The following is a 19,982-nucleotide window of genomic DNA, read 5'->3' as shown; positions in this document are numbered from 1 at the left end:
AAAGATGCTTTGTGCAAGAAAGTGCAAGTTCCCTGTACTGGCTTTATTTGTGGTCCCTTTTGCATTCCTTCTGACTCCCCCCAAAACCAAGCTGGCAAAGCGAATGGCCCAGGTTCTTCCGCAACACCGGACTTGCGTTTGCTGGGAGGAGAGCGGGAGAGGGAGCGCGCATTCCAGAGCAGGCTGCTCTGACTCCGACCACTGGCTGTCCCTCTCCTTTAAGCCCGTGCATCCCCTCCCCGAAGCAGCAGGCAGTGTGCCTCCATTCAGCCACATTTGGTATGCATGAGCACGGCTGCAGGGAGAGGGGAGGTGGCTTTCTTAAGAAGGTTCAGTGGATCAGGCAACGCCAGTTGACTAGTCTCCCAAGTTCCAGGAGGCATCTACCCTAATGGAGTTTGCAGGTGTGGAGATGACCATGGGATGCGAGGGCCGTGGGGGCCCGTGTGTTTTCTAGGTGTTAATTCAGGTTTGCAGTTTCTTGTTTTCCTGGTGGAATTTGGAAGGGGTCATGCATCAAACTGACGCTCCTCGACCCCTAAACTGGACTATCCGCAAGCTATGCCACGCAGCCTTCCTCCCATCTGTCAGACTTCTTAAGGTATTGTGACTTGCTGCTTTGAATAGCTCTAATTATATGTTCCGGGTCGAAATACCCAACTTCGCACTTGCGCTGGGACGCGCCTTTTGGGGAGCTCCAATGCATGTAGTACTGGCTCTGTCGCCCATGGCTGGAGGGGGGTTCTCCGTGCGTGGCTCCCTTGACCCCCAGGTATCAGGGAAGAGAGGGGACTGGGCTACTCTGAAAATGACATTGTGGTTACACTGAATGGACCGTTTGAGGACTCCCCCACCCCTCGTAACCATCCTGAAAATGGAATTAGATTAACTTCTTTTGGAGGTATGCTAGGAACTGTAGTGGGAATGAAATCTCTTAAGCCCAGTTGGTTTTTTTCTTTTTTTTTTCCCCATCCTCCCTGGGGAAGCTCTTCGACCCACTTTTCCTTTAAATGGAACCTGAGAGAACAAAGGATTCTCCTCATTACTTACAAAAAGACCTGTGTAGTAGGTGGTTGGCCAGGTAAAGGCAAACAAAGAATGTGTGCCCTTGTTTCCGAAAAGAAAAAGGAAAAATGTAATAATGTTTGTCTCCCAAGTGAAGTCTGAGGCTGGGGTGAAGTGTTACTAAATGTATATTGAGCGCATACTTCCTGCTCTCTCCCTCACACTTACTGCCTCTGAGCTACACAAAAGAAAGGTATGACACCTGCACTTGAATTGCAGCCTCCTGTCTGCAGTACACCCCTTTCTCAAAGGAAAGAAATTCAAGATATTGACTAAGTCCCCGCAAGCCCATAACAATTCTCCTTCATCATCTGACTTGGTAGGGAAGGAAAGCTACCTAAAATTTAAGAGGTGCAAACCACAAGGATTTTCTCCCACGAAAGAGCATGAAGTAACACTTATTTGAGAAAAGTAAAGATCTCTGGATGGCCCACATACATTTGAAGTTAAAAAGGCTAAGAGCAAAGTTGTGAATTCTTTTATATCAAATACAATGTTTTTATTTAATTATCATTAGGCATGGACTCTAACTACAATAAAGGGAGAATGAATTAGTGTTGAATACATTACACTTGCATCATTTTTTCTGAGGCTGTGTTCTAGAGGATAAGTTTGATGTTGACTGTTCCTTCCATAAGGCTAGCTACCCCCCTTGGAGTATTATCTACTATTTATGAGTTTTCTTTATTCTGTTCAACACAAACCAATATTAACTTTCACAAATGATGCCCCATTACCCAAGTGCTATTTGAATCCCCATCATATGGTTGTCATGGTGATTGCTTGCTTCCCTAAAGGAAATTTAGGAGGAAAGACAGGTTTGGGTATGAGAAATGGAGAAGCTTCCTTGGATGTAAGTACTTTTACTATATTGGAATTATGTGATAGGGAAAGAAGAGACTAAGGCCCAGAAATTAACAAATGAGTGTGAATTTTCCTCAGAATCACTAGTGAATATAAAGGGTATGGGACAAAGAATTTCCAGGTAAATCTAACTATGATTGTTAAAATTGCCTGCAGCAATACCCTGTGCAGTGAGAATCATTTTTCACGTGAAATCACTTATTAGCTTTCCACTAAAATAATGCTTTTGAACTTACATAACTGTGCTCTTAAAAGGTGGGTGAATATCACCCTAAATGTATTACTAATACTCGAGTTGTTTTTTTAATGGAGAATGTCATTCATTTAGTTGTCACAAAACCATTTAGAAATATCTATTTGACATAGATTACTTCTGTTTAGAAGAGCTCTGTCACCTTTAACTGAAAAGTACTGATCATGCTATTTATCAGGAGACATTGTCTATACTACACTGATAGTCATTGACATAAAGCTCAATCCGACCACGCTTTATAAAATTGTGTCTAATGAAGTGTATTAGTGAATGTCCATCTATCCAGTCCTCTTCATAGTCAAAAGACAGAATGTGTTTTACAAGAGAACTTTCTTTCCAAATGGCATCTGTATATTTTGAAAGACTGTTTATCTTGAGGATCTCTGGTAGCGTAGTGGTTACGAATCTGGCTGCAAACCTTAAGGCCAGCAGTTGGAAACTACCAGCCGCTCCGCAGGAGAAAGATGAGGCGTTCTGCTCCCGTAAAGATTTACACCCTCGGAAACCTTGTACAGGGTCGCTATGGGTCGGAACCGACTCGACGGCACTTAGCAACAACTTATTGTGGCTCTGTACAATAAGCATTGGCCTACAGTCCATAAGGTTGGCAGTTCAAACTACCAGGTGCTTCTTGGAAACCCTATACAGGGTTGCCATGAGTCAGAACAGACTCAAAAGAACTTAACAACAACAACATATCTATACTAGGAGTCCTGGTGTAGTGCTGTGGTATAAAGCACAGGGCCGAAAGGTTTATTTCAACTACAAGATCAGCAGTTCAAACTCACCAGCTGCTCCATGAACACTAGAAGGGTCACAGCGCTGCGGGTTAATGTGCTAGACTGCAAGGTCGGTTCGAACTTCAGGGTCAATGGTTCAAGCTTACCAGCCACTCCTTGGAAGCCCTATACAGGTCTCTGTGGGTCAGAACCGACTTGATGGTGCTTAACAACAACAAAGTCTCTCCCATGAGACTTCAGATAATGAACCCATTTCAAACTCTTAAAAATAAAGTGTTATACCACATATTCTTTGGGAAATTGAAAGAAAGTTGCTTTTGTAGATGGACAATTGTCCACATTTTTTATATGAATATAGCATGTCATTCTGCACGCCACCCCCTTCCCACTGCCCCTGCGCTGGATTTGTGCTATACGGTCTTTGATTTCCTAGTTCCTATATATTTTTGTTCTACCTTCTTTCTTTGAAATAAGATAGAATTTCCTGAATAATGATTTGCACCTTTGGCCAGTGTTTATCAGCTTTAGTCTATCTATTGAATATTTACAACAGTGATTCTTAGTATATTTTCTTCACTTTCTGCTCTCTCCCCTCTCAGTGTCTTCTTACTGTACCTTTCCCATATGCCATTATATTACTTTGATTGATGGAGTCTCTGGGCACCCAGGGTCTATTGAAATTAAAAGCTAAAAAACAAAACAATTCTCCTACCCAAGAGGTAATTTTTGTTCCTCTTCCAAGCATTATTCTTATGTGCTATGTCCTCGACCAGGCCTTGCCTCGTCAGTAAAAGAAGTGCAGGGCATCATGACATGATTAAAATTGGCCAAACTCTAATCACTCCCCGTTTCTGACAGAATGGGCTAGATCCTTCTTACCTTTCTCTTAAAAATGTGCTTCTTTCCTAACTTACTTCAGTACTATGCTAATATTTAGAAATGGCTTCATAATCCTATTTCCTGCATTTCCCATTTCCTAATAGACACAGGATACTAAAGAATTAGAAGGAGAAGGCTGGCATTTAAAGCATGAATTAAACCCAGTGACTATTGGAACATACTTATTATTCCTTCTGGGAAAAAGAGTCTCATTTGTTATTTTGTCCTTCTTAGAGAAATTTTTGAACATGCCAACAGCTTTTGGAAATAACTATCAAAAATGAATTTCTTTTGCCTTTGGAAATAACTATCAAAAATGAATTTCTGGATATGCATGTGGCAATGATAGTCAAAAGACAGACTGTTTTCAAATGGATATATTTTAAATGAAACTCTTTCCAAACTGTTTCTTTTGTTGTCAATGGCTTCATTGTGATGTGTTTCAAGATTCAATCTTACTATTAATCACAAAAAGTCAAGCTGATTTCAATGACAGAATGCATATTTCATAATCATTCTAAGGTCTGTTTTTGCCATTGTTTTATTTGGGTAATTTTATTTTGGGAATTTCTGTTGAATTTGAAGAGTAATTTTATAGCAGAGCTTTCTTTGCATTTCTGAGGATGGAAATCTTTATGTACTAACTTAAGAGAAGGTTTCTCAGAAAATGGGCCTCACTGGGAAGCTCTGTACTTTAGCACGTGTTGGTTAGACAAGCAGATAGATGATGGCATTCTGTTTACAAAGACTAAATGATCAGTATCATTTTAGGATGGTCAGAGTTTTATATTGGAAGTGGTATAACTTTTCCTACTTTGAACAATGCCAGAAGTGTGATCAAGAAATTATATTCTGTACCAGGTAGGTATCACACCGATTCTAATCTGTGTTGTTCCTAGTCATCTGTGTGAAGTAGTGTGTCGTATTGAACCTCTCTAACTTGGTGTCCTCTATTTTAAAATGAAGATTCGATTCTTAACCTGACTTAACTCAGTGTTATAATGCGCTTTGGTAAATCAGAAGTCGACTGTGCTTGGTGAGCATGGAAAAGCCTATGGGTGTAAAAGCAGTTAAACTTGACTGAATATAAAAGTGCAAGAAGTCAATGATTCCTTTATGAATCAGCAAGGTTTAGATCAGAGAGGGAGTTGTCTGCTAAAGCATTTGATCCTCATTCAGAAAACTAGGAAGTCCTGGCTTAGCACTATGGGATAAGCCCTTTACTGCTATCTGTGAGGTTGGTGGCTCAGATCCACCTGCTGCTCCTTGGAAATCCTATACAAGATTTCCAAGGAGCAGCTGTAGGTTTGAACCACTGACCATATCATTAGTAGCCCAGTACTTATTCTACAGCAATACACCAGAACTCCAAAATAAAAGTAATAGAAGTTAAAATATATATATCTATCACGGGGGCTTGTTAATTGATTGGTTGTGGCTGAAGGAAAAATCTAGAAGAGCTTCCAAGTTTCTGTCTTTGTTGTTTGGTTCAACATTTGGTCCCAGGGTCTGTGAATTAAGGGTCTAATTAAGAAGAGAATGATTTTCACCTTTCAACTCCTCTCTGATGAGCTAGAAAAGAGTATGTCAGTTACTGATTCTAGTAGGACTAACACAAAAGTAAGGAAAATATTTCCATCTCATTGGTGAACATGATTCTCACGGAATGAATGTCTGATAGGAGACCCCTTTGAAGTCAATAACATAAAATTAGTAGCATTATTTCTCACTTTTCTAGACTTTGTTATTTATACTGACTTTTTATAAAATTATGTAAACTTCCATTTTCATGGAATCTAGTTAAGAAGTTCAGGTTCCCCTGCCCCCCATTTTCTTTTCTCCTTGCTGTTTTTTATACAGAAGGATAAATGAAAGTAAATTGTACAACACCGGGGAGCTACTTAAAACAACAGAGTTAACAAGTTAAGTTTCAGGTCAGCCCAAAATCTACCCAAGTGCCAATGTTTTACAATTCTATATTGGGTCCATGTAATGGCAAACAACGCCCACTGTATTGACCCTGAAACCAAGACAGTTCCCGACAACCACATAGATTGCCTTCTACAGTTGATACCAGGCATTCCAGAAACTAACTTCCCCTTTGGTGTTCTCAAATTTCCTTTTTAAAAATATGTTTAATGAATTTTAGTATTGTGTGTTTTATATTTGACTTCCCTTTCACATCTAAAATTCTGAATCTGTATGTGGCAAGGAGGGAGTCCCGGTGTGGGTTAATATGCCAGACTGCAAAGCCGTTTGAACTGCAAGGGTGGCGGCTCAAACTCACCAACTGCTCCTAGGAAACTCTATACAGTACTTAACAACAGGTGGCAAGTAGAATAATATTAAGAAACCATATTTTTTACTAAGCCAGGATAGTTCTCTCCTGAACTACAGAAAAATGAATAAGGGACAATTCCACAACAAGGGAGGTAACTCATATTTATTCTATCTAGATATATAGGTGACTTGTGGGACACCAGGTCAGGAAACTTGTTAGATATATAGGTGACTTGTGAGACACAAGGTCAGGAAACTTGTTATGAACCAATTTCTCTAAGTGCCCTGAAAATGGAGACTTGAAGAATAAATTGCTTTCAGGCAAACAGTATATTGTGCAACAGAACTTTAATGGTTACAAATAAACTTCTGCTTTCCATCTCAGTGTGCCAGCCTCAGAGTCCCTTAAGAGAGAGAGAGAAAGAAAGAGAGAGAGAAGAAAATGTGACCAAACTAAAACCCAAGAGAGAGAAAAAACTGTCTGGTGTGTTTCAAATGGTGGCCTCAACTCAGAACAGTGAACCCATCTGACTTGGCTTTTTGTAAAATGTTCCTCAGGCAGCCTGAAGGAAATTCCTGAGGCTACAAGAAACCCTCCTGTTTCTATGGTGAGCTCTGCCTTCTGATGCCTTCTATTGTGGATGCAACAATGAAAAATGTGGGATCCCTGGGGCATGAGGGAGAGAAAAATTGGGACTTGCAATTCTAGAACCACCTCACTCTAGGATGACTTGTGGAGCCAGGGTGGTCCTTAGAGCAAGGTCTTTCTTAAGGGGACTTCCTTCCTTGTAGAGGACTTCCCTCAAGGAGACAGGACACTGTTGTCCTACAGTGGCTTCATAGTCACCCCCTCTCCCAGTCTTTTGGTATAATCTCATGGTGCCAATCTAATCTTCAAATGTTATTTTTGCTAGTTGGCTTTAAGTTGGTTCCAATTCACAGTGCAGTGTATACCAGAATGAAAGGTTGCCTGGCCTTGTATTGTCTTTATGTGTATTTGAGCCCAGTGTTTTGACTATTGTGTCAGCCCAGCTCCTTGATTGTTTTCCTCCTTGCCTTAGCCCTCTACTTTACAATCATGGTGTTCTTTCATAATCATTGGTCTTTCCTAGTGATGGGTCCAAAATAAGCTAATCAAAGTCTTGCCATCCTAATTTCTGAGGAATACTCTGTTTTTATTTCTTCTAAGACTGATTTGTTTATTCTTTTGGCACTCCATAATATAGTCAGTATTCTTTGCCAACAGCACAGTTTGAATACATTAATTCTTCCATCTTCAGATCTTCAAAGAGCTAGATTATATCCTTTCTCTCTTCCTATTATCTAACATAAAAGGGGGTTTCAGAGATTGATACTGACAAGAAATATTCAATAAATATTTATTGAATGAACAAATGAATGAATAGATGAAGGGCATTTGAAATTGTAAGGACATATGAGAATCACCTGGGAAACTTGTACAGTCAAGTAAATATTGAAGCCCAATACTCCGAGATGCTGATTCAGTAGGCAGTTGAGGGATCCAGGAATCTTGATTTTTAGCAAGCACTCCAAGTGATTCTGATGCAGGAGGCTCTTGGACCACACATTGAGAAATGCTGGCATAGATTGAGTTGAGTTGGAGGGAAACTCAATTAAATGCCCTCTCTTAGGCAGGCATCTGGGCAGAACAGATTTTGTGATAATCAACAGTGGGAGCAAAAGGTTTTAAGTAAACAGTCTCACAGTTTTTCAGAATTTGATCATGAGAGATCATTTGCAGATAGGGAAGTAAATTGAGTTCAGCTGGTTTGTAGATGGCATGCCATTATCATCTACAGAAAAATTTGTCCCCGTTGCTTTTATTTGTTGTTCATTTCTCTGGGAGCTGGTTTTTGTTTTTTGCATGAACATTTTTTTAGTTGGGTGATGTGAAATTTCAGGTTTTTCTATTCCATTGAGTGTGTTTGGAGTAATTGTTTTGAAACATTTTTAAGGACCGTGATCCTGGTTAAGATTCTCCAGCATCCTGATAATGCCTTTGTGTATGCCCCATGGTAGTTCTTGGAGTCCCTGGGAGACACAAATAGTTAAGCTATTACTACTAGCCAAAAAAGTTGGCGGTTTGAACTTACCTCAAGGAACTCAGAAGACAGGCTTAGAGATCTGCTACCAAAAGGACATAGTCTTAATACCTTAGGGAGCAGTTCTGCTTACACACATGGGGCCATTGGAATCAACTCTCAACTGCAACTAACAACAAAAATATGGTGGCCTGTGAAATTGCAGTGATCACTCAAATGCTTGAGTCTCAGGTTCCAAGAGTCTGATAGTTTTAAGTCAACCCTGGGGCCAAGGCTATAGTACCTGTAACTTATGAATACAATGGTAAAGACTCCCACTCCCTGCCAACTCCACCCTTTGGTCTTCAAGAATGTAATCCATGATTAAAGGCAGGAAGAAAGATGGAGAAACACATTCAGGGTGTTCTTTTGGAAAGAATTTCCAAAAGAAATTCAAAGTTAAAATTAACTTAATACTTGAATATCTAACATTAATTGCTAAACATACAAAAATAAACTGATGAGAATTTTCTTGGCTCCCAGGTATATGACAAAGACTGCTGGGGGTGGGGGGTGGGGGTGATATAACAGTCATTAGGAGTAGGGTGATTGTATTTTTAATGTCTTTCATACACAAAATTGTGTTTAAAAGCATTTGAAATTTCTACTCATAAATCCATTAACAACAGTGGTTTACATACTGAATTACCTTACATAGAATTTATCCACCACAGTGAAGACTTGAAGGCATTTTCTTCAAAACTACCTATAATAGAATAATTACCTGGATTACACTCAGACCTACTAAATCTAATCTCTGGGATTTCCTTCAGGTTTAACAAGCAACCTATATGATCCTAATGCAAGTAACATCTGAGAATCTCCGATCTGAGGGGATCAGTCACTGGTCCCTTGTTTGGTAAGGTGAAGGGTCAGAGAAAAAGAGGAAGACTCCCAGTGAGATGAATTGGCAAAGTGGCAGCATCAGTGGGCTCAAGAGTGGCAACAATAGCAAGGTTGGCCCAGGATCAGGCAGTATTTTGTTCTGCTGTCCATAGGTCTCTATGAGTTGGTACTGACCCAATGGCACCTAACAATAACAATCTAAAGTGCGTGACTCATTAGTAAAGAGATGTTGACCTCTAGAGAGACCACACCTCAGTATCTGGTTGTTATTGATTAAAAATTGAGTACACAGCAAGCATCTCTTTATAAGTTTACATGGGTACATTATATATCCGTGCTGCCTTAAAAGTCCCCACAGGCACAGGACAAATATAATTGTTTTGTTTCATTTTATAAGTATGTTACTGTGAATTATGTGATAGTTTACATGGGAGAACATTAGCTTTACATTCATCTTATATATTGTTTCAGATTACTCTTTTTTTCCTCTTCTTTCTTCTTCTAGTTGAGCTCTGATCATCCAGTCACTGAAGCCAGGTTAAGTGGGTATTATCTGCAAGTGTGGGTGTTCTTGTGCATATGCCCTCTTTTCTTATCAACTGGACTCTTCACTCTCCACTCTAGTCCTCTGTGGCTATGTCACTGACTCTGGGCCCAAGAGTCCCCAGGTTTTGCCACACTGCTGGTTAACCAGGTCTCCACCCAGGTTCACAGGAATTTATTGTAGGGCTTAGCTTGCAGCTTCATTGCTGTTTCTCCCTCACTTCCCCTTATCAGTGACGAATGTGGTCACCAATCAGAGTGCATGTCTGCTGGTGTATTCCCATTGAGTTTTAGTCTTGGAAGGGGAATTGCCCTGAGGGGACCTGACCACTTCCCTTGATGTCTCCTGGGTGAGCAATTTGCTTGTTCTTGTAGTAATCAGTCGGACTGCCGTTATTTTGTATTTTTCCTGTCGGTCTTTCTTTCAAGAAGTATCTTCTGTTCTTCTAGCCACTCCAGGCTGGTCGACTTGTCCTTTCAAGTGGAAATTTCCCACCTCAGAAGATTCTGGATGGGGTTCAGGATTATCCCTATGGTCTTATGTAATGCAGAGGCTCCACAGGAAGCCTCCTTCACTAGGCAAGTTGTAGCTCCATTTTAGGTATTCCAATCAGTTCTATGCAGAAGACGGACTTACAAGCTTTCTATGGTGATACTTCTGACTATTTTCTTTCTTTCCCCTTCAAGTGTCTATTTTATGATGGTATGCTAGGGAAACCAAGGTTCAAAAGACAGCCAAGCATCTTTACATTATTTTCCCCCTTTTGCCTATTCCAACCATGTCTCAATCTCTATATCCCAAAGCCTATTGTTCAATGTTGTGCATACATCATTATTTACCTCTGTCCCACTTAGCCCATGAAAACATGCCTAATTGTTTTCCCATCCGTATAATTGTTTCTTAAAGAGATCATGCATGAACGTTTATTTCTATGCCAGAAATGTTCAGTATCTCATTTTCTAGTCAATAGGTAGCATCCTGAATTAGGAGAAAAGGTGGTAAAAACTTCATTTTTGTTCACTTTACAAGAGTATGCATGGTTGGTGCCAAAATATTTTGCAGCACAGAGATAACACTGACTTATGACCTAATTGTGTAAACATTGCTGAACTAAGCAAGCTCCCCTCAGTTTGCTCCTTTCCCTCTAAACTTATGCCAATTACCAGCACTACCTGGTTGCCAAGTTGCCTAAACTGAAAAATATGAGACTATCCCTTTTGTCACTTCTCAAACACCTGCCAGTCAATTCTGCCATTGTTGTTAAGTGCCATCAAGTTAGTTCCAACCCCATATATGGTTTCCAAGGAGTGGCTGGTGGGTTTGAACCACCAACCTTGTGATTCAGACTAACCTGTGGTTCAGTGATTTATCTTAAAGTGCCATACCAATTCTGCTGTAGTTCCTCCCATATATGTCTTTCCATCCCATTCTGTCTCTTAAGCTCAATATCTCATTGTCTTGGGCTTGAACCATTTCAACTGCTTCTAGTATTGTCTGTGACAAATCTATCCTTTCTACAGCTACGAGGTGGTCCATTTAAAATGCAAGTAAAACTACGATGCTGCCATATTTGGTGTTACTTAGAGAGTCTCCAGTTTCTGAAGAACAAAAACTTAAGTTTTTTGGTGTGGTATATAAGTGCCTCAATGGTCTAGCCTTTATTCCCTGTCTCAATTTGTGGAATTCATTATAGCTGAGCTTTTGGTAGAAGCTTTTCATACTGTCATGGAAAACCTAAACCATTCCTCTTAACTAATTCCTGCTCAACTTGTAATACTCAACTCAGGTGAGTTGAATGAACTAAGGAACTATTTACCTGAATCACCCAAACCATGTTGAGCTCTCCTCTGCTGATTTCCATAAAAGTCAGTAGGTATTTCTACTGATAATTTCATCATGTTGGGTTATGATATGATCTTTTTCACCCCATTCTGAAGATCTTCTTGAAGTTGAGGGTCATATTTTATTCAATCTGGTGTACGTAGCATTTAGCAGTGTCTAGGCTATTTTGGTGCTAGATGAATTACACTTGAATGAGTAGTATTGGAGGAATTTAATAAGTATGACCTTGAGTAAGTATTCTGAAAGGTATTTTGTTGTTCAGTGCTGTTGAGTCAGTTCTGACTCATAGAGACCCTTCATAGGATTTCTGAGGAGTGGCTGGTGGATTTTAATCTCAGACTTTATGATTGGCAGTCTAGTGCTTATCCTACAGCACCACACCAGAACACCATACTCCAACATGATCAGAGGTATTATAGGGTCCTGGTGTTTTGTATGATTAAAGAATACTTTTGAGTGTGACGTAACTTATTTATAATCAGATCTTCCCCAACTTAAAAGATTAAGAAATGAGCCAGTACTTAATATAGTCAGGAAGAGTGAAGCAGAATAAAGTATATACTCAAAGAAGGAATTATAACTAACATGTTTTCAAAATATTTATTGGAAAAGAAAGTAAGTGATTGAAATGACCTCATTTATTGATTATGTTGGAGAAAAGGTGTTCCTTAATTTAGTGAGTTTACATAGACATCAATCAAATGATGTTGGTTTCATGATGTTGTAGATTGGGCCACACTGTGAAATTGAAAAAATATGATTTGCTGAAAATTTACACCAAAACTTGTAGATATTGTCCTTTAAATATGTCTTTGGTAAATATCTAGATAACTATGCAGATATAATCCAGTCAGAATAACTTGGTATTTTCACTTAAAGGAAAATGCAATCTAGAATTTATTTTTATGTTGATATTATATTGTTGTTGTTAAGTGCCATGGAGTCAGTTCCAACTTATAGCAACCCTGAATAGGGTTTTACAGGAGTAGCTGGTGGGTTTGAACTGCTGTCCTTGTGGTTCGCATTCCAGCGCTGATCCTACCATGCCAGAGCCCTAGCATTAGGTTATTTTACTATATCAGGCTTTGTAAATATGAGTCAAATGGAAACCTTATTTTGTAAAGTTTCCAAGGGGGTAGAGATGAAATGGAATGCATAGATATCCATCTCCTAGGCATTAATGAGATGAAATGGAATGGTATTGGCCATTTTGAATTTGATCTACTATGTCAGAAATGACAAATTGAAGAGGAATGGTGTCACATTCATCACCCACAAGAACATTTCAAGATCTATTCTGAAGTACAGCATGTTGTTGTTGTTAAGTGCTGTCAAGTTGGTTCTGACCCATAGCAACCCTGTGTAGGGTTTCTGAGGAGCAGCTGGTGAGCTTGAACCACCAACCTTGCAGTTCAGATGGCTTTGCATTCTGATGCATTAACCCACAGTGCCACACCAGGACTCCAAAGTACAGCATACAGCACTGTAAATGATAAGATAATATCCATATGCTAATGAGGAAGACCAGTTAACACAGCTATTGTTCAGTGTTATGCACCAACCACTAATGCCAAAAATGAAGAAATTAAATATATTTTTTCTACCAATTTTTGCAATCTGAAATTGATCTAACATTGCAATCGAGATACAGTGAAAATTGCAGGTGATTGAAATGTGCAAGTTGGAAACAAAAAAAGGATTTGCAATGGCAACATAAAGCTTTGTTGATAGAAACCGGGAATCAGAGGCTTTACAAGATCTATGCCTTATTCATTACAAATGTAAACCAGGACTGTACAAATGTACCTCATGAAATGGAATTCACAGGAATTAAATTGACTATATCTGTGGAAAGACATGATGGAGAAACTTGATATCATCATTCAGAACAAAACCAGAGGCCAAGTGTGGAATAAATCATCAATTGTTTATGTGTAAGTTCAAGTTGAAGCTGAAGAAAATTAAATCAAGCTTATATGAGCCAAATATAACTTTGAGTATGTCTCACCTGAATTTAGAAACTCTCAAGAACACAGTTGACACATTGCGCAATAATGACCAAAGACTAGATGCATTGTTGGATGATATCAAGGACATCATACATGAAGAAATCAAAAGGTTATTTTAAATAAGAAAAAAAAAAAAAGACCAAAATGGATGTCAGAAGAGATTATGAAATTTGCTCTTGAACCTAGAATACCTAAAGCAAATGGAAGAAATGATGAAGTATAAATAAAGTATTATAGTGAAAAGTACAAAGACCTGGAGTTAGAAAACCAAAAGATGATGTATGAAGCATCAAAAGAAGATGGAAAGAATACACAAAGTCACTGTACCAAGAAGAACTGGTTAATATGTAACCATTTCAGGAGGGAGCATATGGTCAAGAACTGATGGTACTGAAGGAAGAAGTCCAAACAAGGCTCCAGGAATTTCTTAGACACCAATTGAAATGTCTCAATAAACTATGCAGTGCTGGCAATACTGTCTATGCCAAGACAGCTGTCTGGCCAACTGACTAGAATAGTTCATATTTATGCCCATTCTAAAGAAAGGTGATCCAATAGAATGTGGGAATTATCAAATGATAGCATCAATAGCATGCACAAAATTTAGCTGAAGATAATTCACAAATACTTGCAGCAGTACATCAACAGGGAACTGCCAGTAATTCAAGCCAGATTTAGAAGAGGACTTTGAATGAGGGATATCATTGGTGAAATCAGATAGATATTAGCTTAAAGCAGAGAACACCATGGAGATGTTTACTAGTGTTTATTGGCCATGCCAAGATACTCAATTGTGTGGATCATAACAAATTTGAATAACACTGGGGGGAAATGGGAATTCCAGAACACTTAATTGCGTTTTACATAGGCGTAGTGACAGTCATTCATACACAAAAAGTTTATAAAATCTTTCACCATACTTAATCAAGCTGCACGCTGACAAAATAATCCAAGAAGATGAACTGAATAAAGAAGAACATGTATCAGGATTGGAGGAAGACTCATTAACAACTTGCAATATACAGATGACACAACCTTGTTTGCTGAATGAGAGAACACACGGATGACAATCAAGGAATATAGACTTCAGTATTGATTACAGTTTTACATAAAGAAAACTAAAATTCTCACAATTGGACCAATAAACTACATTTGATGAAATGTAGAATATATTGTAGCTGTCAAGGATTTCATTTTGCTTGGATCCATAATCAATAGCTATGGAAGCATTAGTCAAGAAACTAAATGACATATTGCGTTGGGCAAATCTTCTGGAAAAGTCTCTTTAAAATGTTAAAAAGCAAGATAACATACTAAGGTGTGTCTGAGCTAAACCATGATATTTTCAGTCCTCTGTCATATGCATGTGACAGCTGGACAATGAATAAGAAAGACTGGAGAAAAATTGATAGCTCTGGGTTATGATATTGGAGAAGAATATTGGATATACCATGAACTGCTAAAAGAATGACTAAGTCTGTCTTGGAAGAAAACAGCCAAAATGGTCCTGAAATGCAAAGATGACAAGACTTTGTCTCATGTACTTGGAGCATGTCATCCAGAGGGGCCAGACCCTGATAGAAGGCCAGTGAAGAGCAAGACCCGCAACAGGATGGATTGATAAAATGGTTATAACAATGGGCCCAGACATAGAAATAGTTGTGAGAATGGTGTAGGGCTAGGCAGTGTGTCATGCTGTTGTACACAGAGTTGCTAGGAGTTGGAGTTGCCTTGTTAGCATCCATATTGCTGACCACAATGTTAGCAGTTTGAACCCAGCAGCTGCTCCTTCTCGGAAACCAGACAAGGTCACTATGAGTAGGAACCAACTCTGACACTTAAAACAACAATAGCAACAGGACTAGTTCATCACTACAAGACAGCTTAAACACTTAGGGCTTTGTGGTTTAATTTGCTGAGTTGCCAAATGCTTTGGGATAGCTTAATAATGTGTCTCTAAAACAGGATTACTCAATATCAGCATTAGTGACATTTTAGGATGGATAAATCTTTATTGAGGATGGCTACCATGGAGCTCAGGTAGCATAGTGGTTACGAATCGGGCTGTGAACCTTAAGGTCAGTGGTTCGAAACTACCAGCCATTCCGCGAGAGAAAGATGAGGCTTTCTACTCCCTAAAGATTTACACCCTAGGAAACCCTGTACAGGGTCGCTGTGGGTCGGAACTGACTCGACGGCACTTAACAACAACAACAAGCATCCTGTTCAATGTAGGTCATTCTACAGAATTTTGCCTGTGTCTACTTGATGCAAGTAGCACCTCTTATCCTTACCACCACCACCAATGTGACAACCAAAAATGTCTCCAGAGATTGTCAAATAATCTGTGGGGGGCAAAATCACCCTAGTTGAGAATTGTTTGAAACATTTTCCCTAGAAAGTGTGTATTTTAAAGGATGGGGTAGATAACTGATTTTGCTAGAAACTCAAGGGGTACTTCCTAGTGATACGAAGGGGATGGTTTAATTTTAGGCACACTTTTTTCATTTTTCAAAAAACTGAAATTGAGTTTGCATTTGGAAAATTAGTCGGTTGAGTTCTATTCATTAATCATAGAAAAATTAAGGAATTCTTTTCTCATTTTATTGTCAATCATGTCATGTAAAAAATTCAATATGACCAATTTAACTGAGTATTTGAATCCTGTATATTATTACTTGGTAAGTTAAAAGCAGATCCTGTTTTTCAGCTTGATTGATGGTTTTAACTGAATATATTTAATTTTAACCATCGTTTTGTTCTACAATAACTTCTACATACAACTGTTTAAGAATAGGCCAATACAAAGTGCATTTTATGAATGAATAAAGAAATATTTCCATTTATCATGATTAATTTTTATTAGGTGAAAGTTCAAAAATTGGGGGGCTTAATTCAATAATTTACACAAGAAAACTTTATAAAATTATTTAAAATTGAGTATTGATGAAGCTAATCTTTAAACAAATTTTTAAAAACATGATTTAAAGTAGACAGAACAACTTCTTTTAGCACTGATTCTACCATGAATTGATATCATAGTTGAGTTACTGAGAATTAATTGTCCTATCTTTCAATGTCTCAGTTTTCTTATCTCTAAAATGTCAAATCAGCTTAGACCAGGGTCAGCATACTTTTCCTTTAAGAGGCTAGATAAATAATAAATATCACAGGCTGTGTGAGTCCCTCCTACAAGCACTGAACTCTGCTATTGTGTCTTGAAAGCCATTATAGATCTATTGATCAACAAATAATGTAGTTTTATTTCACAAGAATGTAACTATGAATGTTGAAATTTAAATTTCATATAACTTTCATATGCCATAAAATATTCTTCTTTCCATTGAATATTCACCATTTGAAAATGTAAAAATCATTCTTAGCTCACCAACTGGACAAAAGGAGTGTGGGCTGGGTAGATGGCCTGTGAACTGTAGTTTGCTAACCATGAAATGAACACTAGGGTTCTTCTGGCTTTACTATTCTTTGATTTATGTAGGAATGATAGAAAATCCATTGCTTGCCCTATTATCTTAAAACTACCCCAATATATTAAAGAAGGCAAGAATAGATCACGCATTACTTATAATGTCAAATAGTGCTTCTCATATTTGGTGCGTGAGTGGGTAAGGTGATAATTTTTTTTTTTTCTTTTAGAAATGAAAGCAGTCTCAGTTCTTTAAATTATATCCTTGTTCACAAACTGATTGAGATGTACAGGAAGTGAAAGTGAAATGTTGTTAGTAAATTTTACCCGTACGATGCTTTTCAATGTGCAGGGTACGTTGCTTCATATCAAATGAACTACATTACAATCGTGTTAAACAAGTATAGTGGACATAGTTGCTCCTCTTCATAGGTGAAAAAATAAGGCCCATCAAGTACTCATCTTTGTAGACTTTTCTGATTCCGGTCTCAGAAATCCCTTCTTTGCATTCTTCTGCATTTTATAGTTGGTCTCCCTCCCTGCCTTTTAATTTTTCTTCATCTGAGAGACAACTATAGTATAGCCCTATCTTCATCATTTACAATAGTCATAGATAGATTATTTAGGTATATTACAACAAAAGTAATTAAACACATATTTTCAACATAATCATTCACAAGACACAAAAATTGCCTGTCTTAGTTTCCTTAGTTATAAATTATTGTGTGCCATCAGGTTGGTTTCCACTGATAACTACCCAATATAGGGTTTTTGAGAGCAGTTGATGGGTTTGAAGTTCTGACCTTGTGATTAGCAGCCTAATATTTATTGCACAGTGCCACACCAGGGCTCTAGTTATAAATTAAAATACTAAAAATACAGTTTTGTATTGATACTGCCATAGACTATAATAGGTATTCAGGTGAGTCTCCTTCTTTTGCTTGTTAGGTGCCATTGAGTCAGTTCTGACTTACAGCTACTCTATGCACAGCAGAGTGAAACACAACCCAGTCCTGCACCATCCTCACAACTGTTGACATGCTTAAGCCCATTGTTGCTGCCACTGTGCCAATCCATCTCACTGGGGAGTTTTCCCTTTTTTGCTGACTCACCACTTTACCAAGCATGATGTCCTTTGCCAGGGACTGTGACCTCCTGATAACATGCCATAAGTATGAGAGATGTAGTCTTCCTATCATGGCTTCTAAGAACTTCTTAGAAGCTACTGTCTCTACTTCTTCCAAGACAGATTTGTTTGTTCATCTAAAAGTCCATGGTACTCCCAATATTCTCCAACACTGTAACTCCAAATGCATCAATGATTCTATGGTATTTCTTATTCATTGTCCAACTTACACTTTCATGTGAGGTGATTGAAAATACCATGGCTTGGGTCAGACACAACTTAGTCCTCAAACTAATAGCTTTGTTTGTGAACACTTTAAAAAAGATGTAATGTATCAGATTTGCTTAATGCAATATGTCATTTAATTTCTTGATTGCTACTTCCATGAGTGGTGTTAGTAGATCTAAGCAAATTGAAATCTTTGACAACTTCAATCTATTCTCCATTTATCTTGATGTTACTTATTGATCCCATTTTGAAGATTATTGTTTTCTTTACGTTGAGGTGAAACCTGTACTGAAACCTCTGGTCTTTGATATTCATCAGTAAGTATTTTAAATCCTCTTAACTTCCAGCAAGCAAGGTTGTATCATCTGCATATTGCAGGTTGCTAATGAGTCCTTTTCCAATCCTAATGTCTCGTTCTTCTTCACATAATCCAGCTTCTTGGTGAAAGAATACAGCCTTGGCACACATCTTTCCTAATTTTAAACCATTCAATATCCCCTTGCTCTGTTAGAAAGTCGACCTCTTGGTCTATGTGCAGGTTCCTCATAAGCACAATTAAGTGTTCTGGAATACCCATTCTTCACAATGTTATCCATAGTTTGTCATGATCCACACAGTTGAAAATCTTCACATAGTCAATAAAGCACAAATAAACATCTTTCTGAATTCTATATTTTCAGCCAAGATCCATTTGACATCATCAATGATATCCCTCATTGAATATGGCTTGAGTCTGTGAAAATTCCCTGTTGGACAGTTGAAATCATTTTTGAATTATCTTTAGCACAATTTTACTTGTGTGCAATATTAATGATATTGTCCAATAATTTTTGCATTCCTTTAGGTCACCTCTTTTTGGAATGGGCACAAATAAAGATCTCTTCCAGTCAGTTGGCCAGGTAGCTGTCGTCCAAATTTCTTGTCATAGATGAGGGAGTGCCTCCAGTGCTGCATCAGTTTGTTGAAAGATTTCAATTTATATTCCATCAATTCTCCGATCCTTTGTTTTTGCCAGTGCTTTCAGTACAGCTTGGATTTCTTCCTTCAGTAACATTGGTTCTTGAGAATATGCTACTTCTTAAAATGGTTGAAGGTCTTCCATTTACTTTTGGTACAGTGGCTCTGTGCATACCTTCCATCATCTTTTTATGCTTTCTTCATCATTCGGTATTTTGCGCCTTCCATTAAACCTAATAAATAGAAATGAACAGAATTCAAAGTCAGTCTTTTGTAATAATTTGAGGTAATGAATGTTATTCATATATAACTGATTTTACTTGTAGCTGTTATTATTCATTGCTATTGTTATATTAATGTTACTATTATAGACAGTTTCCTTGCAAAGCAACAGAAACCAATTCACATTAATAAATAAAATGTCTCCTTCATGCTAATCTCTGGATACTAAAGTACAGCCTGAAAACAAAAGGAACCCAGACTTCCCCTGTTAAAGGGTCTTAAGGCTCTTATTTTGGTGTCTCATGGACAATCTGCTTTATACTTTTACTTTTCTTTGTAGACCTGCTTCCTCTATTAAACGGTATTTCTCCAGAATGCCCAGTTCTTTGTGATCTTTCAATTCTGTTTAACCAGTTTGTCTGCCCCTTTCTGCTAAGGAATTTTTGGGCATTAGTTTGGCCCACCCTTGTCTACATAGTTAGGGAGACGGAATCACCTGAATAGGTACCAAGACCATTCTTCTAGCTGGTGATGTGAGTGGGGAATAGATTCTATTAGTACAAATGTAGGCACAGTTTCTCCAATTCAATTACCATAA

At 38.2% G+C, this 19,982-nt stretch overlaps 1 protein-coding gene across 1 annotated transcript in view; it reads left to right on the top strand.

Annotated features, from left to right (window-relative positions):
- Positions 1–423: 423 nt before the first annotated feature.
- Positions 424–19,982, top strand: part of TRPM3 (transient receptor potential cation channel, subfamily M, member 3) — an 805,178-nt gene continuing 785,619 nt past the window's right edge. Inside the window, 2 exon segments of the mRNA XM_006834915.1 lie at positions 424–462; positions 464–601. Coding sequence (XP_006834978.1) covers positions 424–462; positions 464–601 — 177 coding nt within the window.

The sequence above is a fragment of the Chrysochloris asiatica genome, unplaced genomic scaffold, assembly GCF_000296735.1.
Source record: "Chrysochloris asiatica unplaced genomic scaffold, ChrAsi1.0 scaffold00014, whole genome shotgun sequence".
NCBI classification, from domain to species: domain Eukaryota; kingdom Metazoa; phylum Chordata; class Mammalia; order Afrosoricida; family Chrysochloridae; genus Chrysochloris; species Chrysochloris asiatica.
This window is presented reverse-complemented; position numbering and strand designations above follow the sequence as displayed.